Genomic DNA, 16,665 nt, shown 5'->3' with positions numbered 1-16,665 from the left:
CTGTGGGTGCAAAGTTTGAGCAGGAAAGAACAAGAAGGCAAGGCCTGGTCACCTGTGGTCACAATGCCAGGCAGGGCAGCAGGAACCAGTCTGTCTGGGCGGTGAGAACTGCAATGTTTAACAACCCCACTCACTCCAGGCCCTGGACATCTCAAATTCCTGGAGTCACTCACAAGTCCCTGTCAGGTCAGATCACCAGTTGCATTTTATGCCGTGATTAAGCTGTATGCTTTAAAAGGCAAGTCACAGAGACTGGGGAGATGGCTCTGTGGTTAGAGCACCGGTGCTCTTCTAGAGAACTTGGGTTTGAGTCCCAGCACCACGTGGTGGCTCACAACTGACCTCTGTGGGCATTGAGCATGCAGGCAGGCAAAACACTCCTACATATAACATAATAAAATATTTTTTAAATTTCTTTCCTTTATTTTACTTTTTTAAACTTTGATTGATTCTTTGTGAATTTCACGTCATATATCCCAAACCTGCTCATCTCCCGTCCCTCCACATCTGCCCTTACGACCTCTTCCCCCAAAGACAACAAAACAAACAAACAAAAATCTGGCCGTGGAGCTGCAGCGCCGTGCAGTCTACCCTTTTGACCAACAGCTTTATTTGCAAATGAACATTGCAACCAGTCCTTGGACGGGTTCGAGGCCTCTGGCTTCTGCTACACTAACAACACTGCACCCTCACCAGGACTCCTCTTGGATATCCTGTTGTTGACCTGTGCCGTGAAGATCCTGCAGCTTTGGTTCTGCAGGACTGGCTTCTTCATGCTCCAGAAGTTCATGGATGGGGTAGATGTTGGGGTCCCCCAACTCAAAGCTCTGGATCTGGGCCTGGGAGGAAGCTGAGTTGGTCAGCCTGCCAGCTCTCCTGCACCCATGCCACCAGGGCCAGCTCTCCCACTCTGCCTAGGTGTGTGTGTGTGTGTGGGGGGGGTGGAGGGTCAGCTCTTCAGTCTGCTGTAATAATTTTTTTTTTTTAAAGCAAGTCATAAATTGCCTCTGAAAATTTAATCGATTTTCCTATTGAGGAAAATGGTCCCTTTGTGGTACTTTGCCTCAAACTTGCCTGAAGTCTGCATTTTCGTTCCTCGAGGGTGATGTGGAGAAGTCAGAAAACAAGATGTAGCCAGAGTCTGTAGGGGAGTGAGGTGTTTACACCAACAAATTTTGACATAGGGTTCCTAGTCAGCTGAGACCTTGGAGAATGGCTATATGAGAAGCTACATACGTCTTTTTGTCCCTTGCCAAAGTGAACTGCAAGCGTCCACTCAGCAGGAAAAGCAAAGCATGCTTCTGGGGAATCTGTGGTTTTATTGTCGGCATGGCGACTGTACCTGAATCCACCGCTGTTTCATAAGGACTGCTCCTGAATCTATGCTGTTTCCGTAAGGACAGTGTGTACACTGTTTCCATAAGGACCGCTCCTGAATCTACGCTGTTTCCTAAATCTACACTGTTTCCGTAAGGACACCTGAATCTACGTTGTTTCCATAAAGACTTCGCCTGAATCTACGCTGTTTCCGTAAGGACTGCGCCAGAATCTATGCTGTTTCTATAAGGACCTCGCCTGAATCTACACTGTTTTTGTAAGCACAGCATCTACGCTGTTTCCGTAAGGACCGCACCTGAACCTACACTGTTTCTGTACAGACCGCAGCTCCTCAATCACTGCCCCTCTGCCCTGTGTCCCGCCAGAACCACCTCTGCCTCTGTAGCCAAATACAGTTTTTAGCTAAGTTTCTTAAGTCTTTACCAATAAAGGCTCCAGAGTCAATACTGGGATGAAAACATGCTAGCTCAGAGAGGCTGAGAAGCAACCAGCTGACCTTCCTCCTTAGCTAGTGACTAAGAGACTCTCTTTACTGATGCCAAACCAAAGAGACGGCCAAGCTCCAATTCTCTACTACTTCCTGTGAGTCCCCCCTCCCCCCTCCATAATCCACCTGCCTCTGCCTCCCATGTGCTGGGATTAAAGTTGTGCCCCTCCAAGTCTGGCTCCACTTTATTTTTTGAGACAAGATCTCTCTCTAAATCTGGGGCTTAGATGTCTGGCCAGCAGGCCCCCAGCCCTGGGGTTACAGGCACAACCTGGCCTTCCTACATGTATGCTGTGGCTGGACAAGCTTATGTGCTTAAAGTGCTTATGTGACAAGCATTTTTACCAATTTTCCTCAGTCTACGAGTATCTTCCACTAAAATCTCAACCTCAACCCCATCAGCTGCTCTGCTGATTTTTAATTATATTTATCAGAGCTTTTTTTTTTTTTTTTAATCCCAGAGAAGGTAATGTATTGCCAGCCAATTGTGTTTCAATGCTAAGACGTATCTGAAAAGCCTATTGTTCTGTATGCTGATAATGTAAGTCTGTCGATGGTGCAGTCCTGTATACAAAGCACCGCCCCTCCTCCCACTGGTGACCTGCAGGGACAGCCGAATGCCTTCTGGTATGTGGCACCCAGAAGAGTGGGGCTGACCCTTCACAAACAGCTGGTCTGATTCATTCAGAACAGAGGCTGCTCTTCCTGCTAAATCCCAGGCAGGCATGAACTGTGAGACCAGCAGAATCAGAATCCACCAGAATATCTCTCTCTCTCTCTCTCTCTCTCTCTCTCTCTCTCTCTCTCTCTCTCTCTCTCCTTCTGGTTTTGTTTTGTTTGTTTTTCGAGATAGTGTTTCTCTGTGTAGTTTTGGTAGTACTGTAGTAGACCAGGCTGCCCTTGAACTCTGCCTGGCTCTGCCTCCCAAGTGCTGGGATTAAAGGTGTGCGCCACTGCTGCCCCGCCTCCCCTTCTGTTTTTAGTTTCTTTTCTTTTTGGTTTTTTGAAACAGGGTTTCTCCGTATAATGGCTCTGGCTGTCCTGAAATTGGCTGTAGCCTCAAACTCATAGAGGTCCACCTGACTCTGCCTCCTGAGTGCTAGGATTAAAGGTGTGCGTCACCACTGCCTGTTTAGTTACTTTCCTATTGCCATGACAAAACACCATGACCAAAGCGACTTATAGAAGAAGAGTTCATTGAGGCTAAGTTTCAGAGGGTGAGTGTATGTGTTGGGTATGAGAACCACCAAAAGTTCATTGCTCACATTAAGGAACCTCCTGGCCTTCAATGATTCAGTGCCAACGGCCGGCCCCCATCATCATTAATGGCCAATGTGACATCATATTTTCCATATGTGTGTGCTCCACTTAGCTCTAGGTAGGTAGAAGGGGCTCAATAAATGTTTGCTGTGAGAAGCACAAACCTCCACACTAGAGCCTATTCTGGAAGACTCTAGTCTCTCGGTGACAAGGGGATTCCCTCATAATGACATGACCTAGGCAAGATGGTCCTAAGCAGAGATGAGCCAATACCTGTGCCAGGTCCATACACCTCCCCACACTGTGAGCTAAATTAAACCGCTTTTCTTGAAAGATAGCCTGCCTCAGCTATTGTAGTATAGTAATTAAAACATCTCCATATCTAGAGCCATACAGTAGATAAAGGAAACATAGCGGGGGGGGGGGGGACGGGGGGGGACGGACAATAACTGAAGTTTATCCAGCCTTCCCTTCACTTGATATAGCGCTAGGTGACTTGCATGGGATAGGCCATTTGATTTTCAGTAATCTATAAAGTAGACACATATATTCTTCCCATTATGAAGTAGGAAAACTGAGATGCAAGAGAAGTTATCTTTTGGTGGGGTTATTCTGCCTGTACTTCTGTCCCCAAGCCACCACTGGGGTGATGAACTGAGTCCTTCTCCCTACCTGGTGGATTACATGTTATCGACTCAGCATCTCATTATGTCTCCTGTGGCCTGAGCGAGTTCCTGTAGCTCCCAGCCTCTGTGGCTTAGCTGAGAAGTGGGAAGTTGCGTGGCTCTGCCCCCCAGGAGACCCTGCGAGTTTCCATGGTCTGAAGATGAATTTAGAGGAAAGGTAGGAGAGGGGAGTGTTAAGGCAGGTTGGAAAAAGGAAACTGTGCAGAGACAAAGACCTGCGTAGATGACGATGCCAGCCGCCACCTCAGTGTTTCGGATGGTGCAGCCTCGGAGCAGAAGACTCTCGCTGCCAAAGCCAGTTCTGGTCTGGTCAGGATGCTCCCTGGGAACAAGGAGTGAAAGTTAGGCAGTGTCCTTTCTGTTGGTCTGTTTATGTGGTTTCTGATCAGTATAACAGAACTAGAAGCTGTGAGTAAAAACAATTCATTTCCCCCTTTTCCACATTTCAAGGACTACTGCTGCTCTTGGGGATTCTATCTCTATGTCCAGATGAATGCCACCATTGCTCCCAGTAGGCCTGGGTGAGGCTGGACCATCAGAAGCGAATTATTTCTTCTGAGGAATTCCTCATTTACCCACTAAAGGCAGAACTCTGCTGAAAAACAAAACCCTAGATTTTAATTCTCACCCTCACAATGGATGTAGGGATAAAGTTTGGGAATGGGCTTCTGGACCTTTGAGGTCTGGTGCTGTGTCTCCTTTGGACAGTGTTCATATTCCTCCATCGCCTAGCTGCTGGGGACCAGAGCCATAGCAGCTGAGCATCCTGGTTCATAGAAGATGCTAGATCTTCCTGATTTTTATATCATGAGGTGGATGTAGGAAGTTAAAGTAAGAAGGGGTGGGTTACAGCCTTCTCACATCTGAGCTATCTCATTCTCAGAGTCTCTCTTCCCATACATTCCCTCCTTTGCTCAGTCTCTCATAAAGTATGCAGGCCTCCAAGGAGGGCACAGTGGCCCTTTGTCCAACTACAGATGTGTCTTTCTTCCTGGGACCTCAGGAGGAATTTCAGCTTTCCACTTTCCAGCTAGAAACTTCTGATCCAGAATGACTCCATCCATCCATTACCTTCAGCATGGCATTCTTTTTTTTTTTTTTTTTTTTTTTGGTTTTTCGAGACAGGGTTTCTCTGTGTAGCTTTGCGCCTTTCCTGGAACTCACTTGGTAGCCCAGGCTGGCCTTGAACTCACAGAGATCCGCCTGGCTCTGCCTCCCGAGTGCTGGGATTAAAGGCGTGCGCCACCACCGCCTGGCCTCAGCATGGCATTCTAACCTGACTCCTTTTCCCTGGGTTTGCAGCAGGTTTAACTGTAATATTCTATTTAATTGTAACATTGGGAGAACAGGAAAGCAGTAATCTTAACACTGAATCTCTTCTCCCTGTGGTTCATCAATATTTCATTCTCATATGTACAGCTGTGACTTTTTCTATGTGTTAATTAAGCTGAAGGCAATTTATAAGCCAGGTCATGCTATCATATCCACTTTATAGGAAGGACAATGGAGGCAAATTCAAAGATCTAGTAAGTGACAGAATATGTCTTTTATTAAATATCTTGTCCTTTCATGCTATGTTCATACTTAATACACCTACTGAGTTATCAAACAATTTTATTTATTTATTTATATATTTTTCATCCAATATATTTGATTAAATTTTTCCCCTTCTCAAACTGCTCCCAGAACTTCTCCCCTCCCCCTCCACCCAACTTCACGTTCTTTCTCTTTCAAAGAAAAACAAAATGTAGAAACTCAAAAAACAAATCCAAAGACAAAGGAAAAAACAAAAAACAAAAAAAACAACCCAAAACAAGTCAAAACAAAAAGAACACAAAAAGTACAGACTTCATTTTGTCTTGACCAACTACTACTGAGCATTGGGCCTGCCCTGAAGTGTGGTTGATATACCCAGTGCCCCTACTGAAGAAGACTGATTCTAATAACCTCTGCCCACAAGAGGTTACAATTACAAACAATTACAACTACAAACAGCTTCTTGTTGTGAGTGGGCCTTTGTGTCTAGGATTTTTGTCTGGTTTGAACTTGTAGGTCTTGTGTGTGCTGTCTCCATCTCTGTGAATTGATGTGTGCATCAGTTTTACTGTTCAGGAAGATGATTTTTCCAGGGATGGAGTTATCCCTACCCCTGGCTCTTAAAATCCTACTGACTTTTCTTCTACGTAGATCCCTGAGTCTTGTGGGGGGGGAGGGTTGATAAAAACAGCTCATTCAAGGCTCAGTGCTCCAAACTCTCTCTCTGCACATTGTCTGGTTGTGGGTCTCTGTGCTAATTTCCAGGTACTTCAAGAAGAAACTTCTCTGATGAGCATCTGATCCTCTGTCAGATGTGTAATTGATAAAGATGCTCTCTTTTTTTTGATAGAGTCTCATTACGTAGTTCAAACTGTCCTTGAACTCATGATCATTCCTCCTCAACTTCACAAATACTGAGATTACAGGTATGTGTTACCATGCCAACTTCAGGATCCATTTAAATGCTAACAATTCCTTATTCTGCGTATAAACTATGTTCACTTACATGATTACATTTGATTCTGTATGGCTCTGGAAGGTTAGCAGAGTCATTGTATAAAAGCTAAAGCTTACAGAGGCTGAGATTTTTTTCCAAGGACACAAACTTAGTATACTGGCTATCTTAGGATTCTGGGTCACAGGTAAGAGACTGCTGATGGCTTGTCATTTATGACAGTCTGAAGTAATAGCACAGGGGAGAGCCAGCTTCTTCTCTCACTTACAGTGCCCATTTTTGGATAGGTGGGAAAAAAGGCTTAGCTGTCTCATGACTGCTGTTCCACTGAGTGCTCTTTGTGAACAAAGATGTTTGTGGTTAACATGCAACATTTATGTCTCGGCAGGACAGTTCTTTATAGTGGGGTTTTCTTGTCCATTGTAGGATGTTGGGTGGTACCCTGGACTCTGTCTACAAAAGGCCAGTGGCACAGTTTCCCAGCTGTTTCAACCAATACTGCCTCCAGACATTGCCAAAAGACTCCCAATTAAGGAGAAGGATATCGTCTCAGAGTGAGAACTGAGGTCCTACAGAGATTTATTTGTTTAATTAATCAATCATTTATTGAGACAAGGTCTCATGTAGCCAAGGCTGGCCTCAGATTTGCTATGTAGCTGAGTATGACCTTGCATTTCTGATCCTTCTTGCCTCCATCTTCTAAGTGCTAGAGTTACATAAGTATGTTTCCTATCCCCGGTTTATATGGTTATGGGGATGAACTCAAGAGCATGTATATGTTAGGCAGACTCTACTAATTAAACTACCCCACCAGCCCAAATGGTTGCATTTTAAAATATCAAGCTCATTATCTTCAAGTAGATAATAAAAAGCTGTTCATCTTGCTAATCTGTGTAATCACAGAGGATTCCTCAGTTGAGGAGACCCAATGGAGGCTTCGAGGAAAAAGGACTTTTAGACATTTGGTTTGTGGGTGCTGGGTCTAAAAGTCTTTTCCTTGTCTGACATAGATGGGGATATAGGTCCAGATGGTAGAATCTTCTAGGATCTTTGGGTTGACCATGGGCTGGCCAGTTGGACTTCCAAGGCTTATCCTTGAGGCTGGGAGGTGGAGAAAAGCTGGTCTCTAGGAGCAATGGCCAGAAATAAGGGGTATTAAGATAAGGAGAGCTGGGGCCAGTGCTGTCTGAAGTCTGTGTGAGGTAGGCAGGCCTGAGCCCAGGTTGACCGTGAGACAGACTAGCTGCTAGCAAACATGAGTTTGATGGAGAAAGAGCCATGGGGAAAAGCAGGCCATCAAGCTGATTGCTAGGAAATTAGAGAACGGTTCAAGGCACAGGTGACTTGGAGGAACCAAATCCATCAACTCAGGCATGAACGCGACTATGCTTGCCAGAGACAATGAACAGCTTCTTCTTTTACAGATGCACACAAAGAACACTTCCCCAGCTCACGTCCTTCTCTACCTATCTCCATCAGCCCTTCCTGTGTATTTGAAAAGTAAAGTTTCAAGGCTTCTGTTGGCATCTTCTGTATTCTTCTTTTTCCCTTCTTGTATTCCTCCTCATGACAGCATATATGGGCTGAGAGCCTGTCTGCGGGAAGAAACAGCTCAATGGCCTGGAACCCTGTTGGTGAGGAGTGGGCCCAACACAGTTGAACTCTGTGAAGCAGGGCCATCAAAACCACATCAGGTTTGGGTTGTTTGGTACCTGCTGTGAAACTTAGGGTGAATCCAGACATCTAGAGCACAAGATTCCACACCTGAAACATGGAGACTATGGTCCCCATTTCCTTGGGTGGCTGTAAAGACCACACAAGATGGTATTCTGCAAAAGTGCTCTGAGCACTGCTGTAGCAACGACAAGACTAGACATTTACTTACACCCATGCTTGTGACTCTTACTTTGCAAGTAGGTCAGCTGTCTGATGGGGGCCAGAATTATAGTAAAATTCTGAGGTGGAAGAATAGTGATAATTCAGACATAGACATCTGTGATGAACTGGGCATTTAATTTTATCCAGTTTTGCTAATCCGAGTTCTGCATGTGATAGACACTTTGATTTTTAGGGAAGAGAAGTCCTGTGACACAGGTATTATAAATTTTACTCTGCAGAGATGACACCTGAGAAACTGACAGGTAAGCAAACCAATCCAGCTTATTGTTGGGAGACCTATGCCTCAAGCCCAGGTCTTTAAAACTCGACAATCTTAACGCCAGGATATGGACTCAACTGTCTGGTCATTTCAAGTAAATATATTTTTCCAGCAGCAGAGCAGGTGTTCACCAGTAGCCCAGGGGTCTTAAGTACTTACATATAACCCTTAAACTTGCTGAGGTGGTTGTTGGGCCTCTCACATATGATGGTACTGTGGAAGTACTCGGGTTGGAACTGCACCTCCTGCGAAAGAGAGAACCCTGTGAGGCGGTTGCATCAAAGGGATTTAGTCTTCATAGGATCGTGGGGAGAGCTAATTGCTGCTATGGGCATTACAAATGAGGCCACCGTGCTTTGCCACACTGTGATCCTGGCAGCATGCTAGGTTAAAGTTAAGTCTTCATTAAGGAGAAGAAAGTCAATAGGAACACAGAGTTGGGAATAGATTGAAGGAAGGTGGATGGAGCAGACATCAGCATTTCACAGCTCTCCTCCCACGCACAGGCTCACAAATTCTTGCTGTCTCCCTCTTCTATGAAGTTCTCTGAGCATTGGATGGTAGGAGGCTGGTATAGATGACCCACCCATAGCTACATACACAGTACCTATATCTGCTATTCTGACCAGTTACAAGTATCCTCATTAACCATTACCCACTGCAAAAAGAAGCTTCCCTAACCAAAGCTGAAAGCACACAAATCTATGAATATAAACATATATATTTAGAATTGTAGGGAGAAAATGAAGTTCTGAGTGAATCTATATTGTTTATATGGGCACAGCCATATCAATGATCAATGCCTCAGACACAGAGAAGTAGCAAAATCTTCCTCTGGTGTGAGTGTGAATGTTGATAGTGTATGACTGTTTGGGAGGCACCCGGGCAGTGGGACCGGGACCTGTTCTTAGTGCATGAGCTGGCTGTTTGGAACCTGGGGCCTATGCAGGGACACTTTGCTCAGCCTGGGAGGAGGGGACTGGACCTGCCTGGACTGAATCTACCAGGTTGAGCTGAATTCCCAGGGGAGTCCTTGCCCTGGAGGAGATGGGAATGGGGGGAGGGCTGAGGGGAGGGTGGGGTGGGCAGAGGAGGGAGGACAGGGGAATCCGTGGCTGATATGTGAAATTAAGTCCAATTATAAAATAAAATTTAAAAAAAGAAAAAAAAACAAACAAAAACCAAAATCTCCACATAGGTATTCTTTCCATGTTATTGGCTTAAAGACTAGTCCCCTACAGAGACTCTTCCTACCTATATTAGCTAACCCTGCCTCCTTGTTTATATGGAATAACCCTGTCTCTATGTTCAACTGCATGCAGTTAATTGTATATACTACCTTGTTTAGTTGTATATAATAAACACACTGAGCTTCCTAGGTGCTGCGCCTGCCCTATGTGAGAGCCCAGATAATTCGATCCCAACTTTATTGTATATGTCTCTGTCATTTTTTCATTTCCTTATTATCCCTAGTCTGTGTCCTGGGACCCAAGCTGTGCAAGGCCATGTCATAGAATGCAGCTTGATAGCATGAACATTCAGCAAAAACAACTGTAGGTTCCTATCTAGGGCCAATGATCACCATAGTCATAGGCTTTGGACCAGGTTTACTGTACCAGGCATAAAATCCCTCCCATGGAGCAGGCCATGCACATACATGCAGCACTAATTGGATTCAGGAGGTTATTAATAATAGTAAATAAAGATATGAAGTTGGGAGGGGGATTAATTGGGTGGAGGGCACTAGGGAGGAGGTGAAGGGAATAGGCATGAGTGGATATGATCAATATTCATGGTATAAGTGTATGAAACTGTCAAAGAATAAAAAACATGAAAAAGAAATGTGGCTGTACTGACTATACTTCTGTGGCAGTGTGCGGTTTGTGTGTAGTCCAGAGCTGCCCAACAATGGATAATCCAAGTCTGTATCATCTGATATGGAAGCCATCAGTGAGGTGTGGCCACTGAGCATTTGAAGTATGCTGATTTGACCCAGGGATTATTTTTCAAATTTAATTGAATTTAAACTAAACTTACATGTGACTAGTGGCCACAGTACTAGGTAATACAGAAATATGAGAGGGAAAGGTGGACTTTTCATGCTAAAGATGGTAATTCCAGCACTCAGTGTGCTGAGGCAGGAGAGTCACAAGTTCAATGCCAAGCTGGCTACACTGCAAGACACTGTCTTTAAACAATACTAACAAAAAAAAAGGGTGATAAGCACACTAACTAGAGACAGCCACAGCCAACAGCCAACATGTTTATAAGTTTATTTCCAGGGTTTAGAAATAGCCACAAACATATACATGTATGCATATTTGCATACATTCTTGCATTTCAAAAATGAGTTAGTGGTCACATATCTGGATATTTCTTCAAACAGTGTATGTACATGTATGTATGTGTGTGGAGGTCAGAGGTCAATATATTATGCCTTCCTCAATGCTCTATGCCTTATTTATTGTATTTTGAGACAAGGTTTCTTACTGAATCACTGATTAAACTAGACTAGCTGATCAGCAGGCACTACATCTCTTCCTATCTCACTGTCCCTTGCACCGAGATTACAGGCAGATACTTCTATGCCCAACTTTTCACATAGGTGCTGGAAGCCAAAGCCAGGTCCTTACATTCTTGTAGCAAGCATGCTACTTACTGAACCCTCTTTCCCAGCCTGTCTTGAACATTTTTGAATGTCAGTTTAAATATTGTTTTAGGAACGCCTGAAAAGGCCAGTTGCAAAGATCCACCCTATTTCTTCTCTCCAATTTTTTTTTTTTTTTGAGACAGGGTTTCTCTTGTGTAGCTTTGCGCCTTTCCTGTAACTCACTCCGTAGCCCAGGCTGGCCTCGAACTCACAGAGATCCGCCTGCCTCTGCCTCCCGAGTGCTGGGATTAAAGGCATATGCCACCACTGCCCGGCTATTTCTTCTCATTCAATATTTATATCATTTTTATTTGTGTTGCTTTGATGAAAAACTCTCCTTTCTTGAAGTTGTTTCAGCTGTGACACAGCTAAAACGTACCTAGGGATGAAGAGACAGATGTTGCTTTCCAACTCTGGTCCCCACCGAATAATCCTGTGCTGAACTCTGGAGCCTTGGTTTCTTCCTCTGTCAAATGGAGCTAGTGTCACCAACCCTGCCTCTCTAGCTTGCTGGTGCCTTAGGAGATGGAATCTGTGTGGGAGAATCTTGCAACGTGTGTCACTCTGTGCAAACAGAAGTCAGCAAGGCTGAAGGCAGTGGTGGGAACGGCCCCTGGGTAGAGCTGGGAGCATATGAGTGAGTGAGTCAACTTATCACTCAGAGTTGTCAGCTACAGCTGTTCCAGGGGGCAATCTGATTTTGAAGAAACGATAGCATTTTCTATCTTTGTGTAAATATACTGTCCATTGCACCCACGGGGGTGCCAACATAAGTAAACTCTCTTCTTACTTGAAATAAATTACCCAGACAGGAGTCTCTGAAAATATGGCTCTCGTCCCTCCAGGTATCGTCGATTCTTTCAGGGACAGACTGTGAGTCCTGAGATGATGACAAGTCACGCTGTCATTTGTCAGTTGCTTTTGCGCTCCTGATCAGGCTGTGCGCTTTGGCGCTGACCCGCAACCGCTCAGCTTGTGGAGGGGAGAAAGGAGAGGCAGCGGGGTCTGAGAGCTAGTAATCCTGCAGCCACTCTGAGATCCCTGCTGCCTACGTAATCGCACCCTTTGGGGCTCCAGTCACTGCCATGGTGAAGTTTGAGCCTCTTGCCCCTGTGCTTGCTCAAAGTGAACCTTCTGCTGTATCCTTTCTCTCTTCCTTCTTTCTGGGCACTGTCCATGGGTCCTCTCTCTTCATCTCCTTTAGGAGGGCTGACCTTGCTCTCTCTAGCTACCTGTTTCCTTGGTTGAATCCTGCACTTTCCAAGATGAACTGCAATGGACATAGGAAAACTGCTTTTTCAGATATTTATTATTATTATTTTAAAAGTATGTGTCTGTGGTATGGACATGTGAGTGCAGGTGTCCTAAGAGGCTAGAAGAGGATGTTGTATCCCTTTGGGTGGTCAGTTGTGAGCCTTCTGCTGTGGCAACAAAACTTGGGTCCTTCGAAAGAGCAGAACATGCTCTTTTAACCACTGAGTTAGCCCTTAAGCCCCTCAAACCATTTCCTCTAAACATGACCAGGAGGCCCTTTTTGCCTGTAAGGACAAGCTGTGGTTCCTCCAGGGGAAGTGTCTGTGACTGTGGAAGGATGGATATAATCACCAGGCCACTCAATATCACCAAGCTCAACAACTTTGATTCTCTTCCCAGCTGGGGTGGGGCTCACCTCATCAACCCCTAGGTTATCATAGTTCCTGGGTAAAGCTCATCCAACCAATTTATTAATGTTGAATTGGTCTTTTCCCTAAGCTGCTGCTCTTTGGCCCTTTCAGTGCAAAGTGCATGTCTCTGCAGGGCTTTAGGGCAGATCAACCTCTCTTGCATACTTTCTCTGTGCCAGGCACATGCTCCTAAGTTCCCACAGTAACTTTAGGAGACATGGACAAGTGCACAGATGAGAATAAACTGAGCATCGTCCCCCTGGTTGGTATGTAACAGTGAGGATAACAGCTCACATCACTGACGTCACTGTTGCTGGCATCACCATCATACCCTGTTCACTCTCCCATGATGATGATTTCTGCAGCATTTGTTCAGTGCTTATTATAGGCCAACCATCAAGTATTTTATACACGCTGTTTCTTTAGTGATTAGTCCTGTCAGGGCAGGTTCCATTGACTACCCTCATTTTACAGCCAAAGGAACTAAGACTCAAGTAGAAGCCATGCCTTCCCTGGGCCATCAGCAAGCAGCAAGGAAGGAAGGCGGCTTTGTCCTTAGGACCACTGACTCCAGCAATGTCACTCTTGAAATCACAGTCTTGTTTGGGTGCATGGAGGAAAGATTACTGAGTTCTTAGCCTTATTCCTTTTTCTGTTTTCACTTATGTAATAGATATAATGGAATGATTCATTCTTTAATATATTGTGGAGAACCTATAAACTCACTTCCAGTAATATGCACTACAATGCCGCCTTTCCCAAGTATATTTGTGCTTGAAAGTACATACCATAAAGTAAGGTAGACATTTGCATCAAAATGTCAGAAATATTTTGGATTTTAATTTATTTTATCATTGTTTTTTGTTTTTTTAAACTATCTCTTCTGTGAAACCCACCTAATCCTGGTATACCCTTTCACCTCAGCCAACTAGAGTTAGCTGCCCTTTTATTTTTATGGTTCTGCCTCATAGTGCTGTGTCCACGTCACATGTGCATGCCTAGGTCTGTGCAGTTTCTGGAAGACTGTAATCTTTCTCTAGGGCAAATCACTGAATGTCTTGTTTCAATAGGCATGCCCCAAGGTTTCAGAGGAAGAAGTGGGAGCTGGAGAGAGTGTTCTAAGGAAAGTACATGGAAGATGATGTAGTGATAGACGTCACTGTAAAGACTGTCCAACACAATCAGGACAGTCCCAGGTACAATCTTTTTTTTTTTTTTTCTTGAAATCTTGTTTATTTTAGCTCTGTTTCCCTCTGCATACTCTCCGATAAAACTAAGTATAATAAATGCTAAGTTGGAGTTATCAGCAAAACACAGTAAAAATCTTTGATGATCTTTCCTGGCATCTTTAAGGTATAGTAATGATTGTATATTCTTTACTGTATTCTGTATCAACATCATGGATTTCTGAGTCAATGGGTATATCATACTGATTACTGTTCACCCATCAACTTACTATCATCCCAGCAATATCCTGATAAAACCAGGTCCAATCTTAACTTTCATTTGTAGGAAGAGGCCACTTCTTTTATGGGAATTCTTTGACTTTCATGTTAGTTAGCTCTTTTGTCAATGTGATACAAGCTGGAGTCATCTGGGAAGAGGGAGCCTTGTTGCAGAATCACCTCCATCAGATTGGCCTGTGGGAAAATCTGTAGGGCATTTTCTTGATGGATATGGAAGGACCTAGCCCACAGTGGGTGGTGCCATCCATGGGCAGGGAGTCCTAGGGTGTATAAGAAAGTAAAATTAGCAAGCCAGGAGGAGTAAGCCAGTAAGCAGTACTCTTCCATGGCCTCTGCTTCCTTTTCTTGTCTGGACTTTCCTTTATATGGATAAGCTGTAAGGTGAAATAAACTCTTTCCTACCCAAGTGGTCATGTTTTCACTACAGCTCATTAGTGAATAGCTCATTAGTGAATATCTTATTCACTAATGAGCTGTAGTGCTGTGTCCACATCACATGTGCATGCCTAGGCCTGTGAAGCTTCCAGAAGACTATAATATTTCTCTAGGGCAAATCCCAGAATGCCTTGTTTCAATAGGCATGCCACCATGGTTTCAGAGGATGAAGTGGGAGCTGGAGAGAGTGTTCTAAGGAAACTATACACTAATAGCTCATTCACTACAGCTAAATTAGGATAGCTCATTCATAAAAACTGTCTTCAAAGTTGAGGTCTCATGCATTCATTCTTTACTCATTCATGAATTTGAGTATTTATTGGATATCAGGACACGAGTCTTGGGGAAAGAGAATGGGACTCAGAGAGGCGGAAGTGGCTGTTGACATAAAACAATTACTACAGCCATAAAACAACACACAGTTCACAGTCTTGTTCAGGTGTGTCCATGATCATACCTTTGAAAGCAAAACAAAGGGGGCTAAATGTCAGGGTGTAATAGCTTCTCAGGTTGCATTACTCTTTGCTGACCTGTGTCCCAGATACAGTAAGCTGGCCACTGTCAAGGGCACCAAGGAAATTCAAGCTGAAGAAATTGGGCTGGAGTATATCCCAACAACTAGAACAGGATAGAAGGGGAAATCCCTGGCATGTTCCTCCAGGTTTACTCTTCTAGGTTTACTTCCCATTATTTTCACAATGGATTATCAAGTTGTTCAGTAAAACTGGTTGAACAAGTACATGCTTTATCTTTTGAAATTGTCGTGGACCATTGCCCCATTTACTCATCTTCCCTTTCACAGTCTTTGCAAAACAAGCCCCCCAAGTCCCCTCATCTCCCCGCTTATACCTTGATGTCCTGCCTGCTAGACTCTCACACTGTGGGACTGTGAGGTGAGTGCTATGACTCACTCAAGGAAATCAAACAAGAAGGAAAATCAAACAAGACCATCAAGTGATCACTGCTTCTAATTCTTCATCACCATCTTGGTTTCCTCCTTGTGGTTTCTAAGCCAAAAATCGTCAAGCTTTCTTTTCATCCTCTGAGCCATAGTACATGCTTCTTCCTTCTTTTCCCTCCTGTACCACATTTTTACAGCAGTTTTCTTTTGTTTCAGTTACCTAGAACCAGTCACCTAGAATTCTGTTACTTGTGAAAAAAAGAACCCCCATCACTACAGTGTCCTAGTCAATTCCATGGGCACATGACACATTTCCTTGTGGGCTTTTAGAAAAAAAATGAGATTTGGTAAAATTCTGATTCACAGAATGAAACCCTTTATTTACTTTATCGTATTTGATCTTACTAACTTGACTAAGTGTTTAGAACAAATTGATCCCCTTTTATTGGAAGGAAAACTGAGTGTTGATGATACCCAGGAACTTGTCTAAGATCACACATCTTGATTGAGCTCCTGACTGCCTCATTTTCAGAGCTTCTTTTAATCTGTTACTGGAGGTGTTTAGTGTTGTTTGTCTACAGAACAGAGACTCTGGGCCTTTTTAATGATTTGTTCTCAAATTTTCTGTGTTGGCCATCCTTAAAACTTTTCATTTTCAGATATAAGCCCAACAATTATACCTCCTAATATCCCATCTCTTCACCACACATCATAGTAGTCTCTTCTTTAAACCTAGACAATTCTTAATATCAAACCATTTACATGTAATCATAACATCTTATTAAATTGTCAGATTCTCAGTGGTTCCTGTTTGTTAGTTGGTAGGCTGTATTGTCCCTGAGCTCCCTTCATGAACCACAGTGCTATCTGTAGGGCAAAACCAACTTTCAGACACAGATGTAGCAATACTTTTTAAAGGTTGTGAGAATTCTACTTATTATTTTAATAATAACTTATTTTCCAAATCATTTATATTTTAAGTGGTTACATTTAGTCTATGGCAATTTCATACATGTATTTAATAATCCCGTTTATTTTCTCTCTGCATTTTATTTTCTCTCACTCAGACCTGTGTTGTCCTCCCATCCTCCCCATATGCCTCCCTTTCCATATTCATAGTCTTTTGTTT

General features: G+C 43.8%; 1 protein-coding gene across 1 annotated transcript in view; it reads right to left on the bottom strand.

The window, feature by feature from the left end:
• The window catches only part of Atp10b (ATPase phospholipid transporting 10B (putative)), a 182,613-nt gene that overhangs the window by 59,081 nt on the left and 106,867 nt on the right, over positions 1-16,665 (bottom strand). Inside the window, 2 exon segments of the mRNA XM_037200559.1 lie at positions 3,987-4,093; positions 8,580-8,665. Of these exon segments, the coding sequence (XP_037056454.1) occupies positions 3,987-4,093; positions 8,580-8,665 (193 nt within the window).

The sequence above is a fragment of the Peromyscus leucopus genome, chromosome 8b (genome assembly GCF_004664715.2).
Source record: "Peromyscus leucopus breed LL Stock chromosome 8b, UCI_PerLeu_2.1, whole genome shotgun sequence".
Taxonomy (NCBI): Eukaryota; Metazoa; Chordata; class Mammalia; order Rodentia; family Cricetidae; genus Peromyscus; species Peromyscus leucopus.
Note: the sequence above shows the minus strand (reverse complement) of the source record. Positions and strands in the feature narration are given on the sequence as shown.